Source organism: Mustela nivalis (assembly GCF_964662115.1).
Source record: "Mustela nivalis genome assembly, chromosome: 1".
Classification (NCBI taxonomy): domain Eukaryota; kingdom Metazoa; phylum Chordata; class Mammalia; order Carnivora; family Mustelidae; genus Mustela; species Mustela nivalis.
Window position 1 is genome coordinate 989,382 of NC_139020.1, and position 22,007 is coordinate 1,011,388.

A 22,007-nucleotide genomic window follows, 5' to 3' on the forward strand; every position below is an offset into this window, starting at 1 on the left:
CCCCTTCGCTGTGGCCCCTCTTGCATGGGGCATAGCGAGGCAGGTTCCATGGAGCCTGTCCTGGCTGGGCGCAGGCGTGGCTGTCCTATTTGCCTCCGGAATTTTTCTTTTAAGATTGTATTTATTTTGCAAGAGAGAGAGCACAAGCAGGGTTGGTGCTGGGGTGGGGGGTGGCGTGAACAGAGGGGCAGAAGCAGACGCCTTGCGGAGCAGAGAGCCGGACGTGATGCGGGGCTCGGTCCCAGGACCCCGAGATCGTGACCTGAGCTGAAGGCAGATGATTATTGAACTCCGCGTCCTGCAGAGACGAACCTGGGACTCTGGCCCTGAGCCAGCAGGCTGGGGTTCCCGCCGCGCACGAGGGGACGGGGAGTGGGTGTGGGCCTGGTTGGGCTCCAGGAGGTGAAGCCAGGCCAACTTCTGCTTTAGGAAGCCTTGTCCCAGGAAAGGAGCACTGGGCATGGGGTGGCCCCCGGACGGGACGCTACTGTCCCTGGGTTGTGGCCCTCTCGAAACTCAGCATGGGGGCGTCTGGCTGGCTCAGTCATTAGAGCTCCTGATCCCAGCGTCATGAGCTTCGGCCCCACCTTGGGGATGGAGATGGCTTAAAAGAAACTTCCTGAAGGCGCTGGCTGGGCCGAGCTCCATGCTGGGTGTGGTCTCATGGGTCTTACGGGCAACCGGGGTGGCACGGAGAGCTGAGTGGGGTCGGGATAATGGCCGGAGCCGGGGGGCCCTAGGGAGACTGGAATCAGCAGCGGGGGGAGGTGCTGATTTTGGGAAACTGCCCTGGCCTGGGGGTGGCCGGGGTGAGGTGGCCCCACCCTGTGCCCGTGGCCTGAGCCGTCCTGGCAGCTCCCAGCGCGGGAGGGAGGGCCTGTTACAGCTGCAGCCCCCGGGGCGGCCCAGAGAGGGAGGGAGGCCACCGGGAGCGAGTCAGCACCTGCGGGGGCCACGGAGGGCCCCAGGGCGTGCACCCCCGTAGTGAGTTCCCTTGCCGGGGACAGGGTCTACTCCCGGTCTGACTGGGCCGAGAAGGTGGGGCCCTGCGTGAGGAGGCGCGGTGGGGGGGGGTGTGAGAGAGTCCTGGCACCAGGCTTCGTTTTAAACTTTTTAAAAAATACACTCTTTGGCTTCCTTTTATTTCTTGAGGGTTACATTACACGGGAGCCATACAAGAAAGTGTCCCAGCTGGGTCCCCACCCTGGGGGGAGGGGTGCTCCTGTGCCTGGCGCTTCTCCCGCCTCCTGGCCTCCCAGCGGGCAGTCCGTCTGTCCGTCCGTCCGAGCCGGCGGAGTCCCTACTTGGAGGAGGAGGTCATGAAGCTGTTCTCGATGCAGAGCACGATGAAGGCCTGGTGGCAGCTCGCGGCCTTCTGCTCCAGCAGCCGGCCGGCCAGCAGGGAAGACGCCTGGCCCGTGACGCCCGCAGCCTCTGTCCGCCACGTCTCGCAGTAGCTGTCGGTCAGCCGGCGCCCGCTGGGGTCTGAGCCGTGCCACACGCTCTTCTGGGGCCTGCGAGACGCCGCAACCGTCAGCCCCAGACCAGGGCCCCAGACCAGGTCCTGGCTACTCAGGGCAAAGCGCATGCTTCCCAAAGGTGCCTCATGTTGGCTGGATGAGGGGCCCGTGGGGGGGCGCAGAGCTGGCCGTCCTTGGTCCCTGGGGGTCCACCTCCCAGACCACACCCCTGCTGCCTCTGCTGGGGGGGCACAGCCCGGGGAGCCTACCAGGCCGGGTGCTGCAGGACGTCTCTGCCGTCGAAAGAGAAGATGCGGGCCCCAGGCTTCAGCTGGCCCTCCGAGCCCGAGAACAAGGCCTCCCAGCTGGGGAACAGCTCCTCGTCCTGGGAGGGAAGCACATTGGGCCTTATTCCCTCTCTGGAGATGTCCTGCCAGAGGCGGCCGCCTCCACGGCCCCATCCCCTGCAAGGCCCCCTCCCCCACCTGGACCCCATCTGGCCCTGAGGAGCACACAGCGGTGGGCAGAGGCCGAGGTGTGGGGGCCGTCGAGCCCCCCAGGAGCATTTCCAAGCCTGAGCTCCAAGGAGGCTGCACACGCAGGCCTGGCTCTGCAGCTCAGGGGGTCCGGCCCTGTGGGAGGCTCTGGGGGGCCCCCAGGGCAGCCGCACTCACCCTGAGGTTGACAATGGGCACGCCGGTGCGGTCGGCTCGGCGCACCACGCTGTAGAGGTCCTGCAGCCGTGAGGACAGGAAGGCGCGGAAGGTGCCGGGCAGCCCGGCAGCGCGCGCCTGCTGGAAGCACTGGAAGTCGGCCCCGCGGATGCCGCGCAGGCCGCCCGGCTGGGGGCTGTTCAGGGCCACCAGGTGCAGCTGCAGGGTGCAGAGCCGCGGGGTCAGCAGCCAGCCGTTTCGCAGGGCCTGATTGTGCCCCGTGCTGGGGGCCCCGGGGTCCAGAGCGGCCACTGCCAGCCGCCACCCCCGCCCAGCGCTCTGGCAAGTCCCTGTCCTTTCCTCCACCAGAGACAGCCAGAGGGCAGGTCCCAGGCCTAGAGAACCCCCACCCCCCCCCCGCGCCCGGCAGCCCCGGGAGTCCCTGTGGGCCGAGGGCTGGTGTCCACACGGGGTCGCTCACCACCGGCTGGTAGTCCTGGTGGGTGTGGCTGTGGGTGGGCCCGCCGGTGGGGCGAGCCGGCTGGAAGTGCCGGTAGGAGCCGTGGTGTGGGGCCCCAGGGTAGGGCTGCGGGTCCGGCAGGCGCGGGGGGCTGGCCAGGATGTCATCTGCCCGCCAGGGCCGCACGGTGGAGCGGGTGAGCTCCCGTCGGAGGTATGGGTTGCCCGCAGGGGGCTGCAAGGCGGCCACCTCATTGTCCTGCAGACAGAGAGGCGGTGGCAAGGGCCCGGTGCTCCTGCCTGGACCGGCTGAGCGGCAGCTGCCTGTCTGGGACCCGCTTCGTCTGCACCCTGGCGCGTGGGGAGCTGCACGGTGGACCCGCTGGCCCTGGGCTGCCCTGGAGAGTTAGGGCGGGAGTCCGGCCAGCCTGATGCCGGCAGTGGTACCTGGGCCTGTGCTCAAGGTCAGGACCACATCCCTGGCCTTCCAGCCCGTCCTCACCCCTGCACAGACACCCCAGCTCTCCGCCTCCAACCCTGTTCCACCCCACCTCAGAGAGGTGACCCGCACCCCATCCAATCCCCAGCAGCACCGGAGGCCTCCTGATGCACCAAGTCTGCCTCAGCCTGTATCCCAGTGCCCTATGACCGGGTCCCCGCGCCCACGTTCTAGAATCACGTAAATCGTCCGTTCCCCGCCATCTTCACCTCCTGTCCCCCTGCCCGTGAGCTCCACGGGGCCCGGGCCTGCGCGTCCCTGTGCCTGGCATATGGGAGGGCCCAGGACCAGGCTGAATGAATGAATGGATTCGGGAGTGGACCCACTGGGCTCTGAGCGGACAGACCGGTGGAACCTGGGACACACACCCCCTAAGGCAGCCTTTGGCCCCAGGCCGTTGGAGAAGAGCCACAGCGGCAGGAAACCCAAATATCTTGGACCCCCCCAGGGGTCCATCTCTGAGCCTGGCACCCTTGGAGGGTGGTGAGCGTGGCCTGAAGGTAGGCAGCCTCGTGGTCTGTGCACCCCTCCCACACCCCGCACCCCAGGGCCCCGGAGCCGCCGCCATTGGCTGTGGAGAGGAGACGGCTCCTTACCGTCCCGCGTGGGAGTGGCGTCCGTGCCTCCAGCTGGAAGAAAATGCAGGGATTACCCCACCGACCCCCAATGCCTGGCACCCCACCCTCCCCGGCAGCGCCTGGCACACACCACCTTCCATGCGTTTACTTTCGCAAGTGGGAGAGGGGGCGCCCAGGGAGCTCTATCAGTGAAGCATCTGCCTTGGCTGGGGTCATGATCCCGGGGTCTGGGATCGAGCCCCGCGCAGGGCTCCCTGCTCAGCACAGAGCCTGCTTCTTCCTTCCCCCCCCGCCCCTGCCCCCGCGCATGCTCATTCTCTCAAATAAATAAAAATCTTAAAAAAAAATAAACGGCAGGATCACTTCTCCGTGAACCCTAAACTCCAGAAAACAGTCCACTCGTTAAAAGAGTAAAGAAACGTCCAGAAGAACGCCCTCTGTCACCCGCCCCGTGAGGCAATCCGCAGCTCAGACCTGCCCCTGGCGCATGGTCCCCCGAACCCTACCGCACCGCAGGCGGGCCAGGGACGCGTTCTGCACCCCCCCACCCCCGGCCGTGCGTGCGAGGAACTCACCAGGACCTTCCGCAGCCCGCCGCGGACCCGGACGTACAGCTCCTCCCTCTCGGCCACGAAGATGAGCCAGCCCTCCGGCACCTCAGGCACCTTGTCCAGCATGGTCTGGTACGTGGCCCAGATCCTCACCTGCCGGGAGCCCGACCTGGTGGGTCCTGCGCTCGTGGGGGTGCGTCCCTTTCTCCCCGAGGCTGGTCCCTGAGAAGGCTCTGTGGGCCGGGGAGGCCCCCCGCGGGGAGGGCCGGACCCTGAGTCCTCACGGTCCCCATGAGCTCTCCAGGGGCCTCTTCCCGGCTGGACCCCCGAGTGCCCTGCTGCCCCTAGGCTCCCGCTTCTGCTTCGGAGACCACATCTAGAGGCTGTGGTGCCTTTGCCATGGGGACAAACCTGGGCCCAGCACTGGGGGTCTCTGAAAGCCCACCCACAGTCGTCAAAGGGAAGGGTGGCCGGACAGGCCGGGGCGGGGAGCATCTGACCAGACACTGAGAGGACCCTTACCCCGGAGGACGTGCCCATGGTTCCAGGGGGCCCAGGGGGCCCAGGTGGGCCTGGGGGGCCGGGAACGCTGATGGCTGTAGGAGAGAAACCAGAGATGGAGCTCGTGGCCCCGGCTGGACCGGTGGGAGCCCAGGCCCCCATCCCCTGCCAGACTTACTTTGCCGGTAAGGGCCAGGAAAGGAAGGGGGCCCTGGGGGACCCGGGGGTCCAGGGGGCCCAGGGGGTCCCTGACGCCCCTCGTGGCCGATGCCAGGGGGTCCCTGAGGTCCAGGTGGGCCAGGCTGGCCCCGAATGCTCTCTCCCTTGGGACCCTAGTTGGGGGGGTGGGAGGGTCAACAAAACAGGAGGCAGGAAAGCCTGAGGGGCGGGGCTGCATTTTCCAAGAGGTCCTGCGGGGAGCAGCTCGGAGCACCCCTGCCTCCCTCCCCGCCTCCTCCCTTCCCGTGCCACAGGGCCTGGGAAACCTGGCTTCCCACACCGCGCGTCCTCCACGGGGACGAGATCTCAGAAGGCAGACGGAGAGGCAGCCCCTACAGCCTTCCTTCCCCATCCGTCCCCCAGGCAGAAGCTGTGGTCTGGGCTCCCTGCAGCCTTTTAGGGCGGATGGTCCCACAGGAAAGATCAGTGCCAGCGGGAGAGCAGGCGTGAAGGCCTGGGCGAGGGTCCCTCGTGCCCCTGCCCCCCGGCTGGCGGGAGGTGCGCCCAGGCCCCGCCCCCCGGACCCCGAGAGTGGGGATGAGAACTGGAGGGGAGAGCTGGCGGGCACAGCCTGTGGGCCGAGCGGGCGTTCATGGCCCAGCGGCACCTGCCGCAGCTCCGGCCCAGGACCCCGGGGCCCTGAACGCCGGCACGGGCCCGGGGAGCCCAGACTTACCGGAATCCCAGGGTAGCCTGGCGGGCCGGGGGGGCCGGGCACACTTGAGCCGAAGAATCCACCACCCCCGGGCTCACCCCGTTCGCCCTTCGGCCCAGGGTCCCCTCGGTCCCCCTTCTCCCCCTGTGGAGGGAAACGCTGGTCTGAGACAGCCCGGCTGCCACCACCGGCGTGGGGGCAGGGCGGACCCCAGGAGGCTGGCGTGAGCGCGGTGAGGCGGCAGAGGCTTCCGGAGCCCGGGTCTGGGTTCTGACGTCAGACCCAGGTCTGACGGACGGGCCCCTGCACTGCCCGAACCCTGCGGAACGCGAGGCGCGGGGGGGCGGGCAGGTGTCACCCACCTTCATTTCAGCCTCCAGCGGGAGGAGGTCCAACGGGAACTGCCCTGCAGGAGAGAAGTGGGGAGGGGCCTCGGTGAGCCCCTCGGCAGCGCGCCGCCCCCACCTGCGTCTTCCTTCCTCGCCTTTAGAATTTCTGTTTCTGGGGGGATTCCTGGCGGCTTGGCCTGGTGCCCGGAACCCCTGCCCAGAACCCCCCTCGTGGGAGCCACCGTCCTGACCCCGTTCTCCAAATGACACGTTTTTAGAATTTCTTTTTGTTTACAAGAGGTCATTGATTTTTGTAAAGTCTCCTCCTGACGGCAGTAAATCGACCAATTTAAGGCTTTATCTGCACGTCTTTTCAGATGGTCGATGTTCAAACAGGGTTTTCTGTAAAAATGGCAGCTTTATTCCTTCTTTTCTAAAAACACGCAGCAGGGATTCCGCTCCCCTGCTTCCCGCCGAGCTGGGGCCCACTTGGTGGCCAGGGCCAGAGGTCAGAGGGTCAGAGGCCCGGCACCCCCCAGGAGGGCGGCCTGCAGGCTCCCCCCGCCCGCGGCCCTTCTGCGCTCTGTCTGGTAGGGGGCGCGCCAGCACCAGGGTCTTCTCCTCGGCCTGACCTGCATCTTCTGGGCTCAGCTCTTCCCCAAGGCCACTTTGCTCCTGTCCTCAGACTTCTAGAGCCGGGGCTGAGACACCGGTGCCGGGTGGGGCTGTGACGTCCCGAGCCATTGAGACACAGCGGCTGGGTGAACCCTGGGGGCTGGGGCCAGGGTGGGGCCCCCTCGGGTGGGAGGCCCTCTGGGGTCCTGCTGCCCCGGGGCCCACGGTGGCCACAGATGAGGGCAGGGAGCCCCTCACCGCCTTCCATTCCAGTGTGTCTGCGCCCGTGTGCTTTCTGCGCATCTGGAATGTGCGGCCCCAATGGGGGCTTCCTGCTCGCTCGTGCCCCACGTGGGCACGTGGGGTGCAGACTGGGCCCCAGAGGACCCTGTGGTCGCTGGGCGGGGACCTGCCCAGCGGTAACCTGCCGTCAGCCGCTCCATCTCCCACCCAAGCTGCTCTTCCGTGCGCGGTCCCATTGCTCGCCGGGAGCCCCACACCCCCCGTGATGACTGCTGTCCCGCCCAGACCTGCTCTTGACTTCGCGAAGGCGTGTTGCCGGGCACAGAAATCTGGGATTGCTGTGTTTTCCTGGGGGGCGTCCCCCTTTATCGACGTGAACAGTTTCTTAGAATTTCTGGCAACGTTTCCTGCCTCAAGATAGACCCGCACAACCTCTTTCTCTCTCTCTCTCACACACACACACACACAATGCGATTGTACGTGTGGGCGCTAGTGCACACACACACATCGATGCGCACATGCGGGCGCATGCACACGCACACAGAGGCACTTGGCACGCGCACACACAGGCAGACTCGCGCACACACAGGCAGACTCGCGCACACACAGGCAGACTCGTGCACACACAGGCAGACTCGCGCACACACAGGCAGACTCGCGCACACACAGGCACTCGCAGGTGCACACGCACACACGAGCGCACAGAGGTGCACACGGGCCTCCCCGTCCTCCCGCGGTCCGCAGGCGTGTCCTCGCTGCCGAGCGTCTCGGCCGAGCGGCGTGCAGTCTGGTTCGCACTGGCCGCCGGTTTGTCCTGTGACTGCCGTAGCCGCCGTCCTCACGGTCAGTGCAGCGACTGCTTTCACCTTCCGCCCGCTCCTCCCGCCTCCTTCTAGGAGCCCGTCGCTCTGTTCCTTCTCCCTCCTCTCCGGCCTTCTCCCGGGTGCAGGTGTCCCCGGGGCGGGCCTCCCGCGTGTCTGCTTCGGCGACGCGCTCCTGCTGCGCTCTCCGCTCCTCCCTGAGCCGGGAAGGCGCGGCCCGGCTTGAGTCTGGTGTGGCCGAGGGCCCCCTGCTCCCGGCGGCGTCTCTTCCCTCAGCGACGTGTACCGCCGGCGTCACCTCCATCTCCCAGAAGGCCCCACGGTCCTGCCAGGGCTGGTCGTGGTACAGCCTCGTGGCTGCTGCTTCTTGACCCCGAGGGGCGTCTCACGGTTTCGCGGCCTTTCCACCTCCTGGAGCCTCTTTGGCGTCTCTCTGCTCGCCAGGAGTCGGGTCGTGACGGTCGTGTGAAGGACTCCTGGAGTCTCTCCGCAGTTTGGGAAAACCCTTGGCGCCTTCACATGCTCTCCTGCCGGTGCCCGCGCCCCCGCAGCCCTGCCCCCTGGCTCGGCGCGGACCTCCCCTCCCCTCGCTCCCTCGCCCGTCCTGCGCAGAGTCCTCGGGTCCGGCTCTCCCTCCCAGAATGGAGGCCCCTCGCCTCCCCCTGCTGGAACACCGTGGCCTGGGTCTGGGCACAGCTGGGCTCCCGGGGCCTGCCTCGCCCGCCACGTGCCCTCCCTCTTGCGTTCTGGTCTGCTCTGGCCATTTAGTTCTCCTGCTCGGCCTCACTAAGCCCTAGTCTCTGCAAGCTCCAGCAGCCCTTGGGGGAGACCTGGCCCCGCCGACCTGCCCTCACTCTGGGCTGCAGCCCCTCCCCCTCCATGGAGGTCCTGGCGGGCCACCCTGTGGTCGGCACCGCCCGGGGCTGGGGACCCGGCGCTCTGGCTTCCCGTCCGGCGGCTCCCACCGTTCACGGGGCTGTTCTGGGTTTCATTCAGCAGGAGAAGAATCTGGCAGAGGGTTCTCGCGCCCCCAACCGCGCCCCCAACCCCGGAACAGTCCGGCCGATGAGGGCTCCCACACGCCGTCCCGGGACCCCAACACGCTGGGCCCAGCCCTGCCCCTCAGCCCTGCTGCCAGGCCACCCCGGTGCCCCGCACCCAGACCCAGCACCACAGGTCCTGTCCGGCCCCGCCAGCCCGGGAGGGGCTTCTTCCAGCAGGCGGGCAGCCGGGTCAGCACAGGCACAGCGGTGTCGGGGACCTCCCTGGCCCAAGGCCACCCAGAGCACCCTCACCTGGTGGTCCTGGAGGGCCCACGTCTCCTTTGTCACCCTTGGGTCCAGAAGGCCCCTGGAGCCCTGGAGGGACAGAGGTGCCCGCACCCGTCACGGTGTGTGTGACGAAGCCCTCCGGCCCAGCATACCGGGCCCCGCACCACCGGCAGCTGCGTCACTTGGATCTGGGACACCTCAGGGCAAGAGCTCCCCCCGAGGCTGCCCCCGGGGACCCCACCCTCCTGCGGGTGTGTGCCCACGGACCGCAGGCAGGGCCGGGAGCCAGTGCAGGCCGTGCTGTGTCTGCTCCTGACGTGCCTGGAAGGCCAGCCTGGGAGGACCCAGGAGGCCCTGCCGGGCGGCTGTGACTGATCTGGATTAGACGCCCAGACTTCCTGCTGCCCCGGGAGCAGAGTGTCCCTGGGCGCTCCGTGTCCTGCAAGGGGCCACCGCCCACCCTCCCCGAGACCCCGGGCATCCTCACCTGGCAATCCTGGGGCTCCAGGGCGGCCGGACTCCGTAAAGGCCTGCAGAGAGGCTGCCAGTGAGGGAGGGAGTCTACGAGCGGAGCCGGCCCCCACGCAGGCCCCCCGAACCCAGAGGCCCCACCCCTCCGCGAGGACCCACGGACGCTCCCGGCAGGCAGGGAGAAGGGAGAAGAAACCAGGCTTAGGGGTCGGAAGCCCTGCTCGTGATGGGATCTGGCCCTGCGGGTCACTTCATGTGGCTGAACCTCATAAAACAGCGGCTGGAGCCCCAGGCTCCCAGATCCAGGAGCCCCCCTGCCCTTCCCCAGCCCTCCTGCCCCAGGGAGGGGCCTGCCAGGCAGGTGGGCCTGGGTCCCAACCAGCCAACCCCCCTGCCAGAAATTGTTAGAACCCTCCCTGGGGGTCAGCCCTCCCTGGGGGTCGAACCACACCATCCTGGGGGTGGGCCTCGGTTGGGCCTGTGAGGAGGAGGGAGAGAGGAGAACTCGGTAAGCGGGGGAACTCACGTTGCTGTCATAGATGGGGACCCCAGGAGGCCCTGGGGGCCCCGGAGGCCCTGGGGGACCAGGTGGACCCTGCGCGGGGAGAAGAGCTCTGTCAGTCACGTTCCCGCCAGGCCCGGGAGGGGCCAGAGGGGCATGTGGGCAGGAGCATTTCTAGAAGGCTCAGGGGAATCAGAAAACTGAACGTGGAAAGCACAGAATCAGGAAGCGTCTGGTCTGCTCTGCCACTGGGGGGGTCCCTGGGCACAGAGCGGCCTCTCTCAGAACATCCCTTGGGACACGTGGAGAGGGCAACAGGACTGGGCGGGGGCGTGCACCCCAAGGCGGAGTCCGTGTGTTTCCAGGCTCAAGGGGCAGCCCCAGAGGCCCGCGCCGGAGGCCGAGCTTGGGTAGGAACTTTCGCTACTCGTGCATGTAGGAGCCGGCGTCGCCCGGCAGCCCGAGACAAGGGCTTCTTCGGCAAGTGGCCGGTGTCCTGGACCACGTGCGTCAGGAGAGACCAGGGATGGGTGAGGTGATGCGCCGTCCCCGCCTGCCTGTGGTCACCCCTGTGACCCTGCCCGTACCCCTGCCTCGGGGCCGGACTTCCAGGAACAAAGTCACCCAGGGCTCCAGGCAGCTGGCTGGGCGCCTGGCCGTGAGGTCGTGAGCGGGTCCTGCATCTGCAGGCAGAGACGATCACAAACGCCTGAACTACCGAAGAAAACCCCGCTCGGAAGCCAACGGAGGTGCTGAGGGTCACGCCGCGTGTGGGGCGAAGGGAAGCCACCACGGGCGGGGCGCGTGTGGAGCAGCCGTGCCCTCTGAGAGCCACGCGGGGTCTCTGCCTGGCAGCGTGGGCGGGCATGTGCGTGCGTGTGGGGACCCTGTGTCCGCGGTGGGGACCTGGTGCCAGTGGGGTCACAGTGCAGGGAACCCCCTGCGGCCCTCAGGGTTCCTCGGGGGACACTCACCCTCACACCGAAGCCGACGCTGGCGTGTCCCGGCTCCCCCTTCTCCCCCTTCAATCCGTTCATCCCGGGGCGACCCTGCGGCAGAGCACGGGGTTGGGGGCCGCAGGCGCTGCCTCCCACCCGGCCTCGCCCGCTCTCGGTTCCCACCCAGGATCTCCCCGGGAGCCAGACGCTCGGTCCCAGCCACCCATAAGCTGGGCATCGCCGGCTTCGTCCTGGAGACAGATGTCCTCATGCAGGGACGGTCCCCGGGGCAGGGCACTGGGAGGGCCCGGGGTCCTCTCCCCTCCCCCACGCTGCCCACATGCCACATGGAATCCCCAGGTCCTTACCGGCCGCCCGGGGAAGCCAATCTCTCCCTTGTGACCCGGCCGTCCGTAGGGACCCTGCAGAAAGGAGCCGCCGCCCTCCAGGTGAGCAGAGACCAGCCCCGGCTGTGGCCTCCCGCCTGCCCCCTGCCCCGACGTTTGACAGGTATAGCTGGTCTGCTCGGGCCGCTCCGCAGCCGGGCCGTGACCGGCGCCTTCGGGGCCTGCATGTTCTCGGACATGCGTGTTCGCTGGGGGTGGGAGGGGGCTACTCACCGGGGGTCCTCGAAAGCCAGGCTCTCCCTGAACGGAAAACCAGAGGCACCGTCAGACAGCAGCAGGTCGCCCCCAAACCCGGCAGCGCCCTTGGGGCTGTGACAACACCAGGGAGGCAGGATGCGGCAGAGGCAGCCGCTCTGGGCGTGGACGAGCCCACCTGGGGGCCGCAGAGTTCTCTGGGCCCGGAGGTCCAAGGTCCCACAGCCAGAGGGCCTTTGGGGCCCCTGTAGAACTGCCCTCCATGGCCACCAAATCCAGACCCAGCTACCCCCCGAGACCCTCAGAGCCTGTCTGGGGGTGGGGGACCTGGCGCACAGCCCCCTCCACCCCCTCGGAGCCTCTTGAGGAGGAGGGCTGGGAGCCCACGGCAGCGGCAGCCGCTGAGGGACGGCCACAGCTTCAGGGCAGGGTGTCTCCCTCAGGCGAGGCCTGGACTGGACACTCCCCACCCTCCCGAGAGTCCCCAGCCCGTCTGCAGGGTAGGCTCGGCCGACGCAGGGGAGAATCAGGGCTGGTGGTGGCCGGGCTGGGCATGCCAGGCTCTGCAGGACCTCGAGGTCCTTCCCAGTGCGGCTGTGACCGAGGGACAGACAGGAGAGGGCCAGGGGCCCAGGCTATGGAAGTCCCTGGAACCCTGCTCAGGAGCGGCTCTCAGGGGGAGGCAGGAACTGGCCCCTCTCGGGCCCTTCCACAGCCCCTGGCAACGCCCCTCCCCGGCCTGGTTGAAGGTGGGTGGTCTCAGGGACCCAACTCACCTTGGCCCCTTTCTGGCCGGGCGCCAGCATGCTGCCATCGTGGCTGAAGACCGGGCCGGGCTCGCCCTTCTCACCCTGGAACAGCGCGGGGGACAGGCATGAGGCTGGCTCTGGGGAAGGGGGTGGTCCTTGACCCCCAGGCCCCAGAGTGTGGTGAGTGGGGGCCTCCCCCGCCGGGGCTCTGGGGTGGGGGAGCCCCCGTGCTCCTGGCCACAGGTCATGTGTCCACCCCTCCAGGGGCATGGTGGGGGCGGCCCCTGGCACCGGGGTCTCTCACCTTGGGTCCCGGGAGGCCCTGCTGGCCTTTTGAGCCCAGATCTCCCTTCGGCCCAGCTGGTCCCTGTGGGGACACAGACAGGAGTGAAGACCACGCGCGGAGCCTGTCCCGCCACGGCTGCCTCCTGGTCGGGCGGGAGTCAGGCTGAGGATGGCCCGCGACACCTTGCCGAGAACCCCACCCCAAGCCTCCACTCTGGTCCTGGGGGGCTTCTGCTCAGGACCCAGAAGGTTCCTCAGCTTTGCGGGCACCCTCCACCACTGGGCTTGCCAGGGGTCCCCGGCTGGTGCAGGGCAGAGGGAGAGTCCACTTACGGGAAAACCTGCGAACCCTGGCCGGCCCTGCGGAAGAGGGGGACAGGTCAGCGCAGGGGGCGGAGTGCGAGGCGGGTCAGCACTGGTCGGGGGATGGGTCAGCGCGGCGGGGGTGGGGGTGGGGGGTGCGGAGGGGTGCAGGGCGGCACACGGACGCGGGCCGCAGTTCCCACCAGGACAGCACACGCACCTCGGGTCCAGGCACGCCGGCCAGCACTCTCTGTCCGCACGCCGGAGAAACACGGAACCCAGGAAGGAAGGAAGAGACGTGTGTGTGACAAAAGTCCACTCCTCTTACGGGAGCCACAGAACCGCACAGAGACGCCGTGCAAGAAAGACTGCCTTCGGCCGTCCTCCAGGCACTGGCCTCGAGGTCCCTCGGATCAGAGGGGAAGCCACGCGCTGGGAGCCTGCCCCGCACCGGAGAACCTTCCGGAGACCCTGGGGCCCGGGGCCAGTCCCCTCCTCCATACTGGGCCTGGGGCTGGGGCAGAGCCGCCAGCGTCGGCAGGCTCGGGGCCAGGGACCCCGACGGGGAGACCCTGCAAGGCCTGGTGGGAGAGGCCTTGTTCCGTCTCGATTTTCTGCTACAGAACCTCCGTTTCTCTCTGGACACACAGCCCCGTATTTTTCTCCTCTTAGATAATGTAGAAGCATCACCGGAATGAGACACAGTCACGGGTTCTGAATAGAACCGACAGACTGAAAACCCTGGTGTCTTTGGGGGTTGCCCTGGGTGGGGAGAGCCGACAGGTCCCCCCACAGGGTCCGGGTTGGGGCTGCACCGGCTGTAGCCAGTGCTGGGTGTGGGGGCAGAGTGGCGGCCCCTGCCAGGCCTTGGAAAGGGCTCTCGGAAAGCGGCTTCAGCGTCCTTACATCCTGCTCCGACAGGTAGACGACAGGCCCCGGGGGTCCGGGGGGTCCGGGGAGGCCGGGCTGTCCCACTCCGTCCCTCCCTGGTTCGCCCTGGAAGAGAAAGCTTGTGTCCAGCACTTAGATTGCTTGCGGGGGTCTCGGGACGGGACCCACATGCCCACCGGGTGTGAGGAGGTGCCTGGGGCCGGGGCCCTGAGAGCCCCCCATCCCAGCAGGGCAGGTTCCAAGCCAGGACCCCAGACTTGAGGGGTTTGCCCCAAGTCTCTGAGGCCACGCAGGTGGCAGGGGGCAGGGACAGCCCCAAGGCATGGACATGCACCTGCTTTGCCCGGGGAGCCTGAGCCCCAACTCACTTTCTCTCCCTGGGTCCCTTTTTCTCCTTTGGGTCCCTGCAGAGATGAAAAGGAAACGGGTCAGAACCTGACCTACCTGACCTCCCTCCCTGGAGACTCCAGAGCCCCAGCACGGGCTCTGAGTGAAGATGTGGAGAGTTCTTCCTTTCTGGGGAAGGGGGTGAGCCAGGCCAGCCCACGGCCCATGGACCCAGGGTCTGCACCCCTCGGGGTACAGAGAAGTGGTCAGGAACCCCCAGAGACCATATCGAGGCTCTGGCTTTATCAGAGTAGCTCCTGCAGGACGGTACCCCAATCGCTGTCCTAGGAAGCCACTCACCCGGGGGACGGTCCCCTCATCGCTGTCCTAGGAAGCCACTCACCTGGGCTCCAGCTGTGCCCTCTCTGCCAGGGAGGCCGGGGAACCCAGGAGGGCCGTCAGCCCCAACTTCTCCCTGTATCCAACACAGGGAGAGATGAATGTCAGCCCACCCCCCAGCAAACCCTGGGGTCGGGCTGAGAAAGCCAGGGCTTCTGCAGGTCACCAGCTCACACCCCCGAGGGCGATTCAGCCCAATGGGCCTCCGGAGTCCTCCTTAGGAGCCCCAAGGGGCAGAGAAGAGGAGGGACCGGGGTTGGACAGACTCGTGTGGTTCCCAGGAGTCACACCTGAGAGCTGGGAGGAAGCCTGTCCTGCCTGGGGTGGGCATGTCAGGGCGCAGGTGTCCTGGGGCAGGGATGTCCTGGGGGGTCAGGGGGCAGGTGTCCTGGACAGGGGTGACCTGGGGGGGTCATAATCCTGGGGTGCTGTTGGAGTTGCCCTGGGGGTGGGTGCCCTTGGGACAATCCTGGACTCTAAGGAAGGAAGGCTGAGGCCAGACAACACAAGGAAGGACCAGAGGAAGAATGACCCTGGGTCTGGCCTTGAAGGTCACTGCATGCAAACCTCATCCTTAGTCCCTTGGCTCCAAGGGGACAGGGTGGTGGGGCGATGGGGCCCCTCCCCGCTCCAACTGGGGCTGGTAAAGATCCCTGACTTCCTGAACCCGAGAAAAGGCTCTTCCTTACCTTGGCGCCTGGCGGTCCGGTTACTCCGGGGTCCCCCTAGAGTGGGAGGTGGGGCCCGTGAGTGCGGAGCACGGCAGCCCAGCGCAGCCCAGCGCAGCCCGGCCCCGCCCATGGCGGCGTCGACTCTCTCCCTGCCCCAGGCGGGAGGGAGGGCCCGTGACGCGGGGGGCCTCTCACGGACCCCTCAGGCCTGCCCCATCCCGAGCGGAGGGGCCCGGGGCTGCGGGGAGCCGTGCGGGCGCTGTGAGCGGACGCTCACGGCCCTAGACTATTCCGGAAGCTGGGCGTCTGTTTGCTCTAAGGAGCGGCTCCATTTTTAAGAAAGCGAGAAACTGTCTTTCCAAAACGCAACCTTCTGAGACATCCCAAAGTTTGGCAAATCAAAGCAAAACCTTCTAAAACAACATCCATCAGAGGAACATTACAGAACATCCTAGACTGGACCCCCGTAGGCCCTCAAACCCGCATGTAGGGGGGCATGGCATACCCGTGGGGGGCCCTCCTAGGGATTCCCCCCCCCGCCCCCCCGTGGGGAGGGGTGGGGGCTGGTGGGGAGCAGAGAGTAGAACAGGGAGGTGGGAAGGGTCCCAGGGCTTTCACGCCACTGCCCCAGAGTCTGGGAGGTGTGGGGGGGCAGGTTCCTTCACCTCCCCAGGTCGGCAAGCACCCTCAGATGTGCAAAGGCAGGGACGCGCCCCTTTGGAAGGATGCCTCCCGCCCGCGACAGGGAAGCTCCGGGTGGGTGGTGAGGACCGACCCGACCCGTCCCGTCAAGGCTTCCCGTAGTTCACCGATCGCCCAGGGTGAACTCTTGCTACTCCCCTAGTGCGGAGGGAGGGGTGTGCTCACTGACCTTGACCCCGGGCGGGCCGGCGGGACCCTGTGGGACAGAGAAGGAAAGTAGCCTGAGGTCCTGCAGGGAGGGCCTTCCTCCTACAGGTGCGGGCAGCCCTGGGCAGTCCCAGGAGCGATGGTCTGTTCTGGGCACCAGCTGGACCTCTCAGGCAGCACACGGGAGACCGGGGCGGGTGAGCCTGGTGCCCTCCACGGGTGATGGCCACCGTTTGATGGGAGTGATGGGTCAGCGCCTTCGAGCAGATGGGCCGCCACCCTTGGTCCTGCCCCAGGCACGGGCTGCACAGCTTTGCTGTGACCCCCAGGGTCTCCGTGCCCTCCACGGTCATAAAACAGCCCTGCTGACCCCTCCAGCGTCAAGGGCACTGAATCTGTGTACTCTGGTCGAGGACCCATGCCCCTGAGACCTCGCGGCCACCTCTCGGCGGGTCCCTCTGCCCTCGGGTCACAGCAAGAATGACCTGTCACCACTTGGATCACATCCACGGGAGGCCCAGGCAGCTAACTGAGCCCAAGACCAGGAGCTTCTATCCCGTAAAGGACACCAAATTAAAGGGCAAACAGCTCACCAGGGGATTCCTTTCCGCCAAGAGGGGATTCTCCTGAATGTTGCCAGCGGCTCACCCTCGCCAGGTGGGGTCCGTGGTGGACGCTGGCTGAAGGGCCTCAGGCACTCCGTGGCCATGACCGAGGCACTGCCCACCCCCGGGACACAGGTGCCCCTCACCTAGTGCTAAGTCCTGGGCCTTCCAGGGCACCAGCAGCTCCAGCGAAACCCAGGCCCGACCCGCACATATGTTAACAGCAGAACGAGGTGGGATTTCACGGGAACGTGCCCACGTTCACTGAAAAAATTCTAGTCTGGTCAAAAGTTGATGACGTCCCCAAGTCGGAGCCATACAGAGGCTGGAGGACCCGGAAAGAGCCGTCTTTCAGGGCGGACTGTGCCCCCTGTCCACTCACTGCACCACCGGGGCACCTTCCCACGCGCAAAGTCCGCTCCTGTCCTAAGGGCCCGATGTGGATGGTGCCAGGAGCCAGCGGCCTTGCTAGGTGCCACTCGGGGGCTGGGCCCAGGGACGTCCCCTCCCCAAGAGCCGAGCGAGCCCCGCGAGGACAGTACCTGAGGCCCGCTGGCTCCTTGAGCCGTCGACCAGAAGGGTGCCCCGGAGCCTTCCATGTCATCCTGCGGAGAGCACAGGAGGGACGCCTGGGCTGGGGTCTCTTACAGGAACAGCCCCCTCCTCGAGCCAGACACTGGCACAGACTCGGCCGTAGCTGAGTGGGGTGGGCTCAGGGCCGATGAGAAGCAGCAGGGACCCCGCTGGGCCCGGGCAGCCCTCCTGCGCACGTGCCGGGGGCCGGGCTGTCTGACGGGGTCTGGTTTCCGCTCTCACCCTGCGGAGCAGCCTTCCCGCAGCGCGTACCAGACACGGTCCCTGAGCAGGGACCACACGAGGAAACGGGCAGCGGCTCCTTCCCACGGCCCACGGGTCCACCGGGCGGCACCGTCTAGGCGCTGCCACGGTCAGGAGTCAGGCAGGGCTATAAATAGCCTGCGCCCGGGGCTCGGACAGGGCTGGAGACACCGCCAGTCGGGGTGTGGTGCCCGGGGGTGTCTGGGGGCGGCAGCCACTGGTACTCACAAACCCTGCGGCGAGTCCTGGTCCTGGTGGCCCGGGGGGACCGGGGGGCCCTGGTGGTCCGGCTGGTCCGGGGGCTCCTGCCAAGCCATTCTCCCCAGGAGCGCCAGCGGGGCCGGGGTCACCCTTGTCTCCCTGCACAGGTGGGGAGACAGGATGTTCCCAGATGTTCCCACCTCCGGCTGAGCCCTGAGAAGCCGAGGCCTCCCCGGGGCCCCCACTTTCCTCGCGTGCTCTCTAACCCCCCCGAGGAGCCCACCCGAGAGCGGACGTCGGACAAGCACACCTGGCAGCCCCCGTTCCTGCTCTGACTCTGGGAGCCGACCGAAACCATGCGGGCGACTGGGAGGGCGGCCTGGAGGCCTCGGGCAGAAGCCGGTACCCCGCTGGCGCCCAGCCGGACTCTCCCGCGTCCCCGCCAGTCTGGGCGTGGCCACACCGCCTCGGTCTCTCCGGTGTCACGGGAGTGGAAGCGATGTGCACCCCTGGGACCCACGGGACGTACAGACGGAAGGAGCCGGGGTCCCCGAATGATCGCAATGAAGGAGCCAGGGCCCCGCGACCAGACGCCTGACCCTGACCGTGAGCAAGACACCAGGTACCGGCTGCGCAGAGAAGTGGACACAGCGAGGCGAGGCCGGGACACCCGCGGACGCACATGCGGAGACCCTCCCTCCAGGTCGGGGCGCGGGGGGCGCAGGGCGGAGGGGTGCGGAGGGCCGTGGCGGGCCGGTGAGGGACGGCGCCCCGAAGCAGTGACGCAGCGGGGGCCTTCGGGGCCCAGAGCACGCGGTGGGGGGTGGGCGTGCAGGAGCCGCTGGGATGCCTCTGAGGGTGCCTGGGTCCCAAGGGCCCGGTGCCTCCCAGCGTGCGAGCAGGGAAGGGGAGTGGGGAGCCGAGGCAGGGGGCTCCCCTGCAGAGGGCTGGGCTCAGGGCAGGGGCCGTCCTGAGGCCAGTTTAACAAAGAGTCAGAGTTCTGACGTATAGCACCCCCTGGCCTGAGGGCCGACCTCAGCAGAATCATGAACTCTGCTTCCCTGGTTCTACTCTTCCTGCTTTCCGGTCCCATCAGACCAGCTCGTCTGGTACCCTCCACCTTCGGGAAGCTTCTGTGTTGACGTCTGTGCTCGGGCGTCCCCGCCCGCGCTGACCTCTCCCGTTTCTTTTCCCAGCCCCCCACCCAGCGGACAGCGGCCGGCTCATCCGTACCTTAGGTCCCGGGGCGCCCGCGTCGCCCTGCAGGAGAGAGACGACAATCACTCGAAGCAGAAGATGACAGCCGACGCGGGGGAAGCACACGGATTCGCTCATTCCATCCCGACCCACAAGGTCACCGTCACTGAGCCGACTCGTCCTGCGCGGCGCCCGGGAGACGGGCTCGCGCGCTCTGGGGGAGCCCCCGGCCCAGCACACCTGCGGGGCTGCCGTCCCCACCCCGTTCCAGGCGGGACGAGGCTCGACGGGGAGGGGGGTGATGGCGGCCGCCCCAGGGGGAGAGCCCCTCTAGCCCAGCTGCCCCCACGGTGCGGGCCGGAGCACAGCGGGTCACAGACCGCGCCCCTGCTCAGCCCCATGCTGCCGGGCGCTCACAGTAGGGTCGCACCGAAGACGGCCGGCATCCCCACCCTGGAAACCCAAACCAAAATTAAAACCTGAGACAGAACTTCCAAATCAAGTGTCAGTCTCACTCAAAACCCCAACCCCCTTAGCCTGCTCGTTTCCGTAGGAAACACTAGGCCCGGCGTCCTGAATTTTTGCATTGTTCTCGGCCAACTCCGGAGGCCGCCGGCCCCCACTGGCAGACCCCCGGCAGCTTTGACAGATGGCGGACGGTGGCCGCACGCTGGAGTAAGGCCACCTGCCCTGTGTGGCCGCCTTTGTGGTGTTTCCCGTGCGCGCAGGTCAACGCCCCCCAGACTTACGGGGCTGCCTTTCTGGCCCGTCTTCCCCGGTCCCCCGTCTCTTCCTGGAGGGCCTGGCGGTCCCTGGGGGACAGAAGCAGAGTGTGGGGCCAGACGGAACTCAGTCGCGGAGAAAGATTCATGGGTTCGTGGATGACTCTCTGGGCGTGGGCTCTCCTCGGAATCCAGGCCTCGGACTCTCCCCCGAAGGGCCAGATCGCAGCGCGCCAGAGACCCTGCCCGTGGCTCGCAGGCCGCACACAGCGGGCGCAGTTTTTACATTTCTTTCCTCTCCTCTGCTTTTGTTGGAGTTGCTCGAATACGGGAGGGGGAGGGGGTGGTCACCGCACGGGGCGGCGTGCCAGGGTCGGGAGCTGCCGAGCAGATGCCCCAGGACGCACACCTGGTTCCCGTGGCCCAACCAACCACAGTGGTCCCACGTGTGGCACCGCTGGCTGCCTAGGCCCCTCCTTCCGCGGACTCAGGGGTAGGGCTAGGCCAAGCCCGGGTGGGGACAAGACAGGAGGGGCAGGAGGCAGGCCTTACCGGGGTGCCAGGAAGCCCAGGGGGCCCGTTCCGCCCGGGCACACCAGGGAGGCCGGCGGGTCCTGGCACGTCGGAGCTGTTCATCCCGAAGCGGCCTGGCTCTCCCGGCAGGCCTGGGACGCCTGGGGGCCCCGGGGGGCCGGGGTAGCCTCTGGGGCCCTGCACATGGAGAACCACGGGGTGGTCGCGGCTCACGGCCCCTGCCGAGGGACGGCCCCCACCCCCACGGGATCCACGTGCCCACGGAGCCAGCAGAACCTGGGGACACTCACCCGGAGGCTCTCCAGGTCTCCGCCGAACCCGGAGCCCTCCATGTCGATGAAGGTCTGAGGGAGAGAGCCCAGAGACATGTCGTCGGGAGCCCAGGCCCTCCCAGCCGGCTGTCCCCTTGCCTGAGGTCAGTGGGGAGGGGCTCGCCCTGGCCTGATACTCCCCGCGAGCCCTGCCCACGCGGCCCACAGTCGGGAGGATGCAGTGAGAAGCCACAGCAGGAAGGGCCGCAGCCTGGCAGGCCCCACGGACCCCTACTCCCCGCAGCCCAGAAGGCAGGGGCCGACCCCCAGGCTTGGACACCCTCTTGGGAAGTGGGTGAGTCTGAAGAAGGTGTTACAGAGCCCAGCCGGGAAGAGGGTCTCTCGTCCTGGGGCTGCAGGTGGGCCCGTGCTGGAAGGGACCAGAGCCGCGACTCACCAGCTTGTCATGCCTGAAGGAGGGGCCCGGTGGCCCTGGAGGCCCTTGGGGTCCTGGAGGTCCTCTCGGCCCGACCCCAGGGTCCCCCTGGGTAAAAGAGCAGTTACGTCAGGGTGCATGGCCCTCGCTGCCATCAGGGCTGGGGAGCCGGGGGCCCTGACCCTCACCTTCTCGCCCTTGGGGCCCGCGTCTCCCGGGGTCCCGGGGAAGCCCTGTGGCCCAGGGTCGCCCTGGAAAACAAAGACCAGCAGCTCGGTCAGGGAGCGGGCCCTTTGCTGTCGCAGACAGGCTGCCGGGCAGACAGCTGAGCCGGGCGGAGCCGCCGGAGGAGGAACACGTAACTGTGTATTTTTCAATCAACAGTTAGACTTGTATTTTCTTGACAAAAATTAAGCTGAATTTTCAAAATGGCTTCATTTTTGAAATCCCTGTGCTGAGCGGAGTTGAGAGAGCGCCACAGGACAAAGCCTGCCGGTCTCACACCCACGTGACAGATGCAGCCCGCTCTGCAGGAAGGGCCAACTCACCGGTGTCCCGTCTTCACCGGGATCCCCCTGGAACGAGCGAGAGAACCGTGAGCCCCAGACAGCGACCCCCCGTGTCCCCACACCGATCTGAACACGGACCTGGAGCCCCGCACCCCAAGCCCCATGGAAGGGCCAGGGGTGGACCCGGAGAGCCTCCCTCCCCACACGCTGTGGGCTGGCCCTGCCGGCGGTCGCCCCCGGCCTCCTGGCGCAGGGAGGATGTGCCCTCGAGGTCAGGGCTAGCCCGAGGTCGCCCTCCCAGGACCTACTGGTTGGCCACACCCCTCCTACCTGTCCCCTCCTGCCCCAGCCCATCACCCCGGCCCGGCCCAGCACAGGTCGACTCACTGGCTCGCCGTCCCTTCCAGGGATGCCATCCTTCCCTGGAGGCCCTGGGGGGCCAGGAGGGCACTGCGGCCCGGGAACAGGCTCAGGGCTCTGCGCGGCAGGACCCTGGGATGAAGAAGAGAGGACATAGGCTGAGGGGCCCACGGCCACACCCTGCAGAGTCCCGGAGGCATGCACAGGACACACAGTGGGTGCTGGCGCCAGCCGGGCCGGCCACGCGCTCCTAGCACTGCGAGGGCCACAGGGGCCCCTGGGTGCAGCCCCAGGACAAGGACGGAAGACGCAGTGTGGCCCCAGCAGCTGTGCCGGAAACCCCGTGCATGCTAGAAGCACCGCCCACCGCAGTCAGGGAAGGGGCCTCACCTCTTCCAGGCCGCCCCCGAGGCTCCAAACGCTCCCTGCGGTGACCAGATCCAAGGTGGGGAGGGTCCGAGCTGGGGGAGCAGAGGTGGCCGTCACACCCGGAGCACGGCCGGCGGCACGTGGG

At 67.5% G+C, this 22,007-nt stretch overlaps 1 protein-coding gene across 4 annotated transcripts in view; it reads right to left on the reverse strand.

Moving 5' to 3' along the window:
- Nucleotides 1-1,102: 1,102 nt before the first annotated feature.
- Nucleotides 1,103-22,007, reverse strand: part of COL18A1 (collagen type XVIII alpha 1 chain) — an 81,238-nt gene continuing 60,333 nt past the window's right edge. For 3 of the 4 annotated variants that reach the window (XM_082719706.1, XM_082719705.1, XM_082719703.1), the window contains 36 exons: nt 21,884-21,954; nt 21,521-21,625; nt 21,173-21,199; nt 20,813-20,875; nt 20,646-20,732; nt 20,228-20,281; nt 19,956-20,114; nt 19,431-19,493; nt 18,718-18,744; nt 17,512-17,643; nt 16,989-17,051; nt 15,864-15,890; nt 15,011-15,046; nt 14,326-14,397; nt 13,964-13,999; nt 13,611-13,700; nt 12,925-12,954; nt 12,735-12,761; nt 12,421-12,483; nt 12,144-12,218; nt 11,386-11,412; nt 11,134-11,187; nt 10,802-10,876; nt 9,852-9,920; nt 9,342-9,384; nt 8,879-8,941; nt 5,938-5,981; nt 5,597-5,719; nt 4,880-5,033; nt 4,723-4,796; nt 4,225-4,353; nt 3,668-3,700; nt 2,595-2,831; nt 2,135-2,332; nt 1,730-1,845; nt 1,103-1,514 (listed from right to left, as the gene is read on the reverse strand). In XM_082719706.1, the coding sequence (XP_082575832.1) occupies nt 1,301-1,514; nt 1,730-1,845; nt 2,135-2,332; nt 2,595-2,831; nt 3,668-3,700; nt 4,225-4,353; nt 4,723-4,796; nt 4,880-5,033; nt 5,597-5,719; nt 5,938-5,981; nt 8,879-8,941; nt 9,342-9,384; nt 9,852-9,920; nt 10,802-10,876; nt 11,134-11,187; nt 11,386-11,412; nt 12,144-12,218; nt 12,421-12,483; nt 12,735-12,761; nt 12,925-12,954; nt 13,611-13,700; nt 13,964-13,999; nt 14,326-14,397; nt 15,011-15,046; nt 15,864-15,890; nt 16,989-17,051; nt 17,512-17,643; nt 18,718-18,744; nt 19,431-19,493; nt 19,956-20,114; nt 20,228-20,281; nt 20,646-20,732; nt 20,813-20,875; nt 21,173-21,199; nt 21,521-21,625; nt 21,884-21,954 (2,960 nt within the window). In that variant the 3' untranslated portion in view covers nt 1,103-1,300. The remainder of the gene's footprint in view (nt 1,515-1,729; nt 1,846-2,134; nt 2,333-2,594; nt 2,832-3,667; nt 3,701-4,224; nt 4,354-4,722; nt 4,797-4,879; nt 5,034-5,596; nt 5,720-5,937; nt 5,982-8,878; nt 8,942-9,341; nt 9,385-9,851; nt 9,921-10,801; nt 10,877-11,133; nt 11,188-11,385; nt 11,413-12,143; nt 12,219-12,420; nt 12,484-12,734; nt 12,762-12,924; nt 12,955-13,610; nt 13,701-13,963; nt 14,000-14,325; nt 14,398-15,010; nt 15,047-15,863; nt 15,891-16,988; nt 17,052-17,511; nt 17,644-18,717; nt 18,745-19,430; nt 19,494-19,955; nt 20,115-20,227; nt 20,282-20,645; nt 20,733-20,812; nt 20,876-21,172; nt 21,200-21,520; nt 21,626-21,883; nt 21,955-22,007) is intronic. The other variant, XM_082719704.1, reaches the window with a different exon arrangement.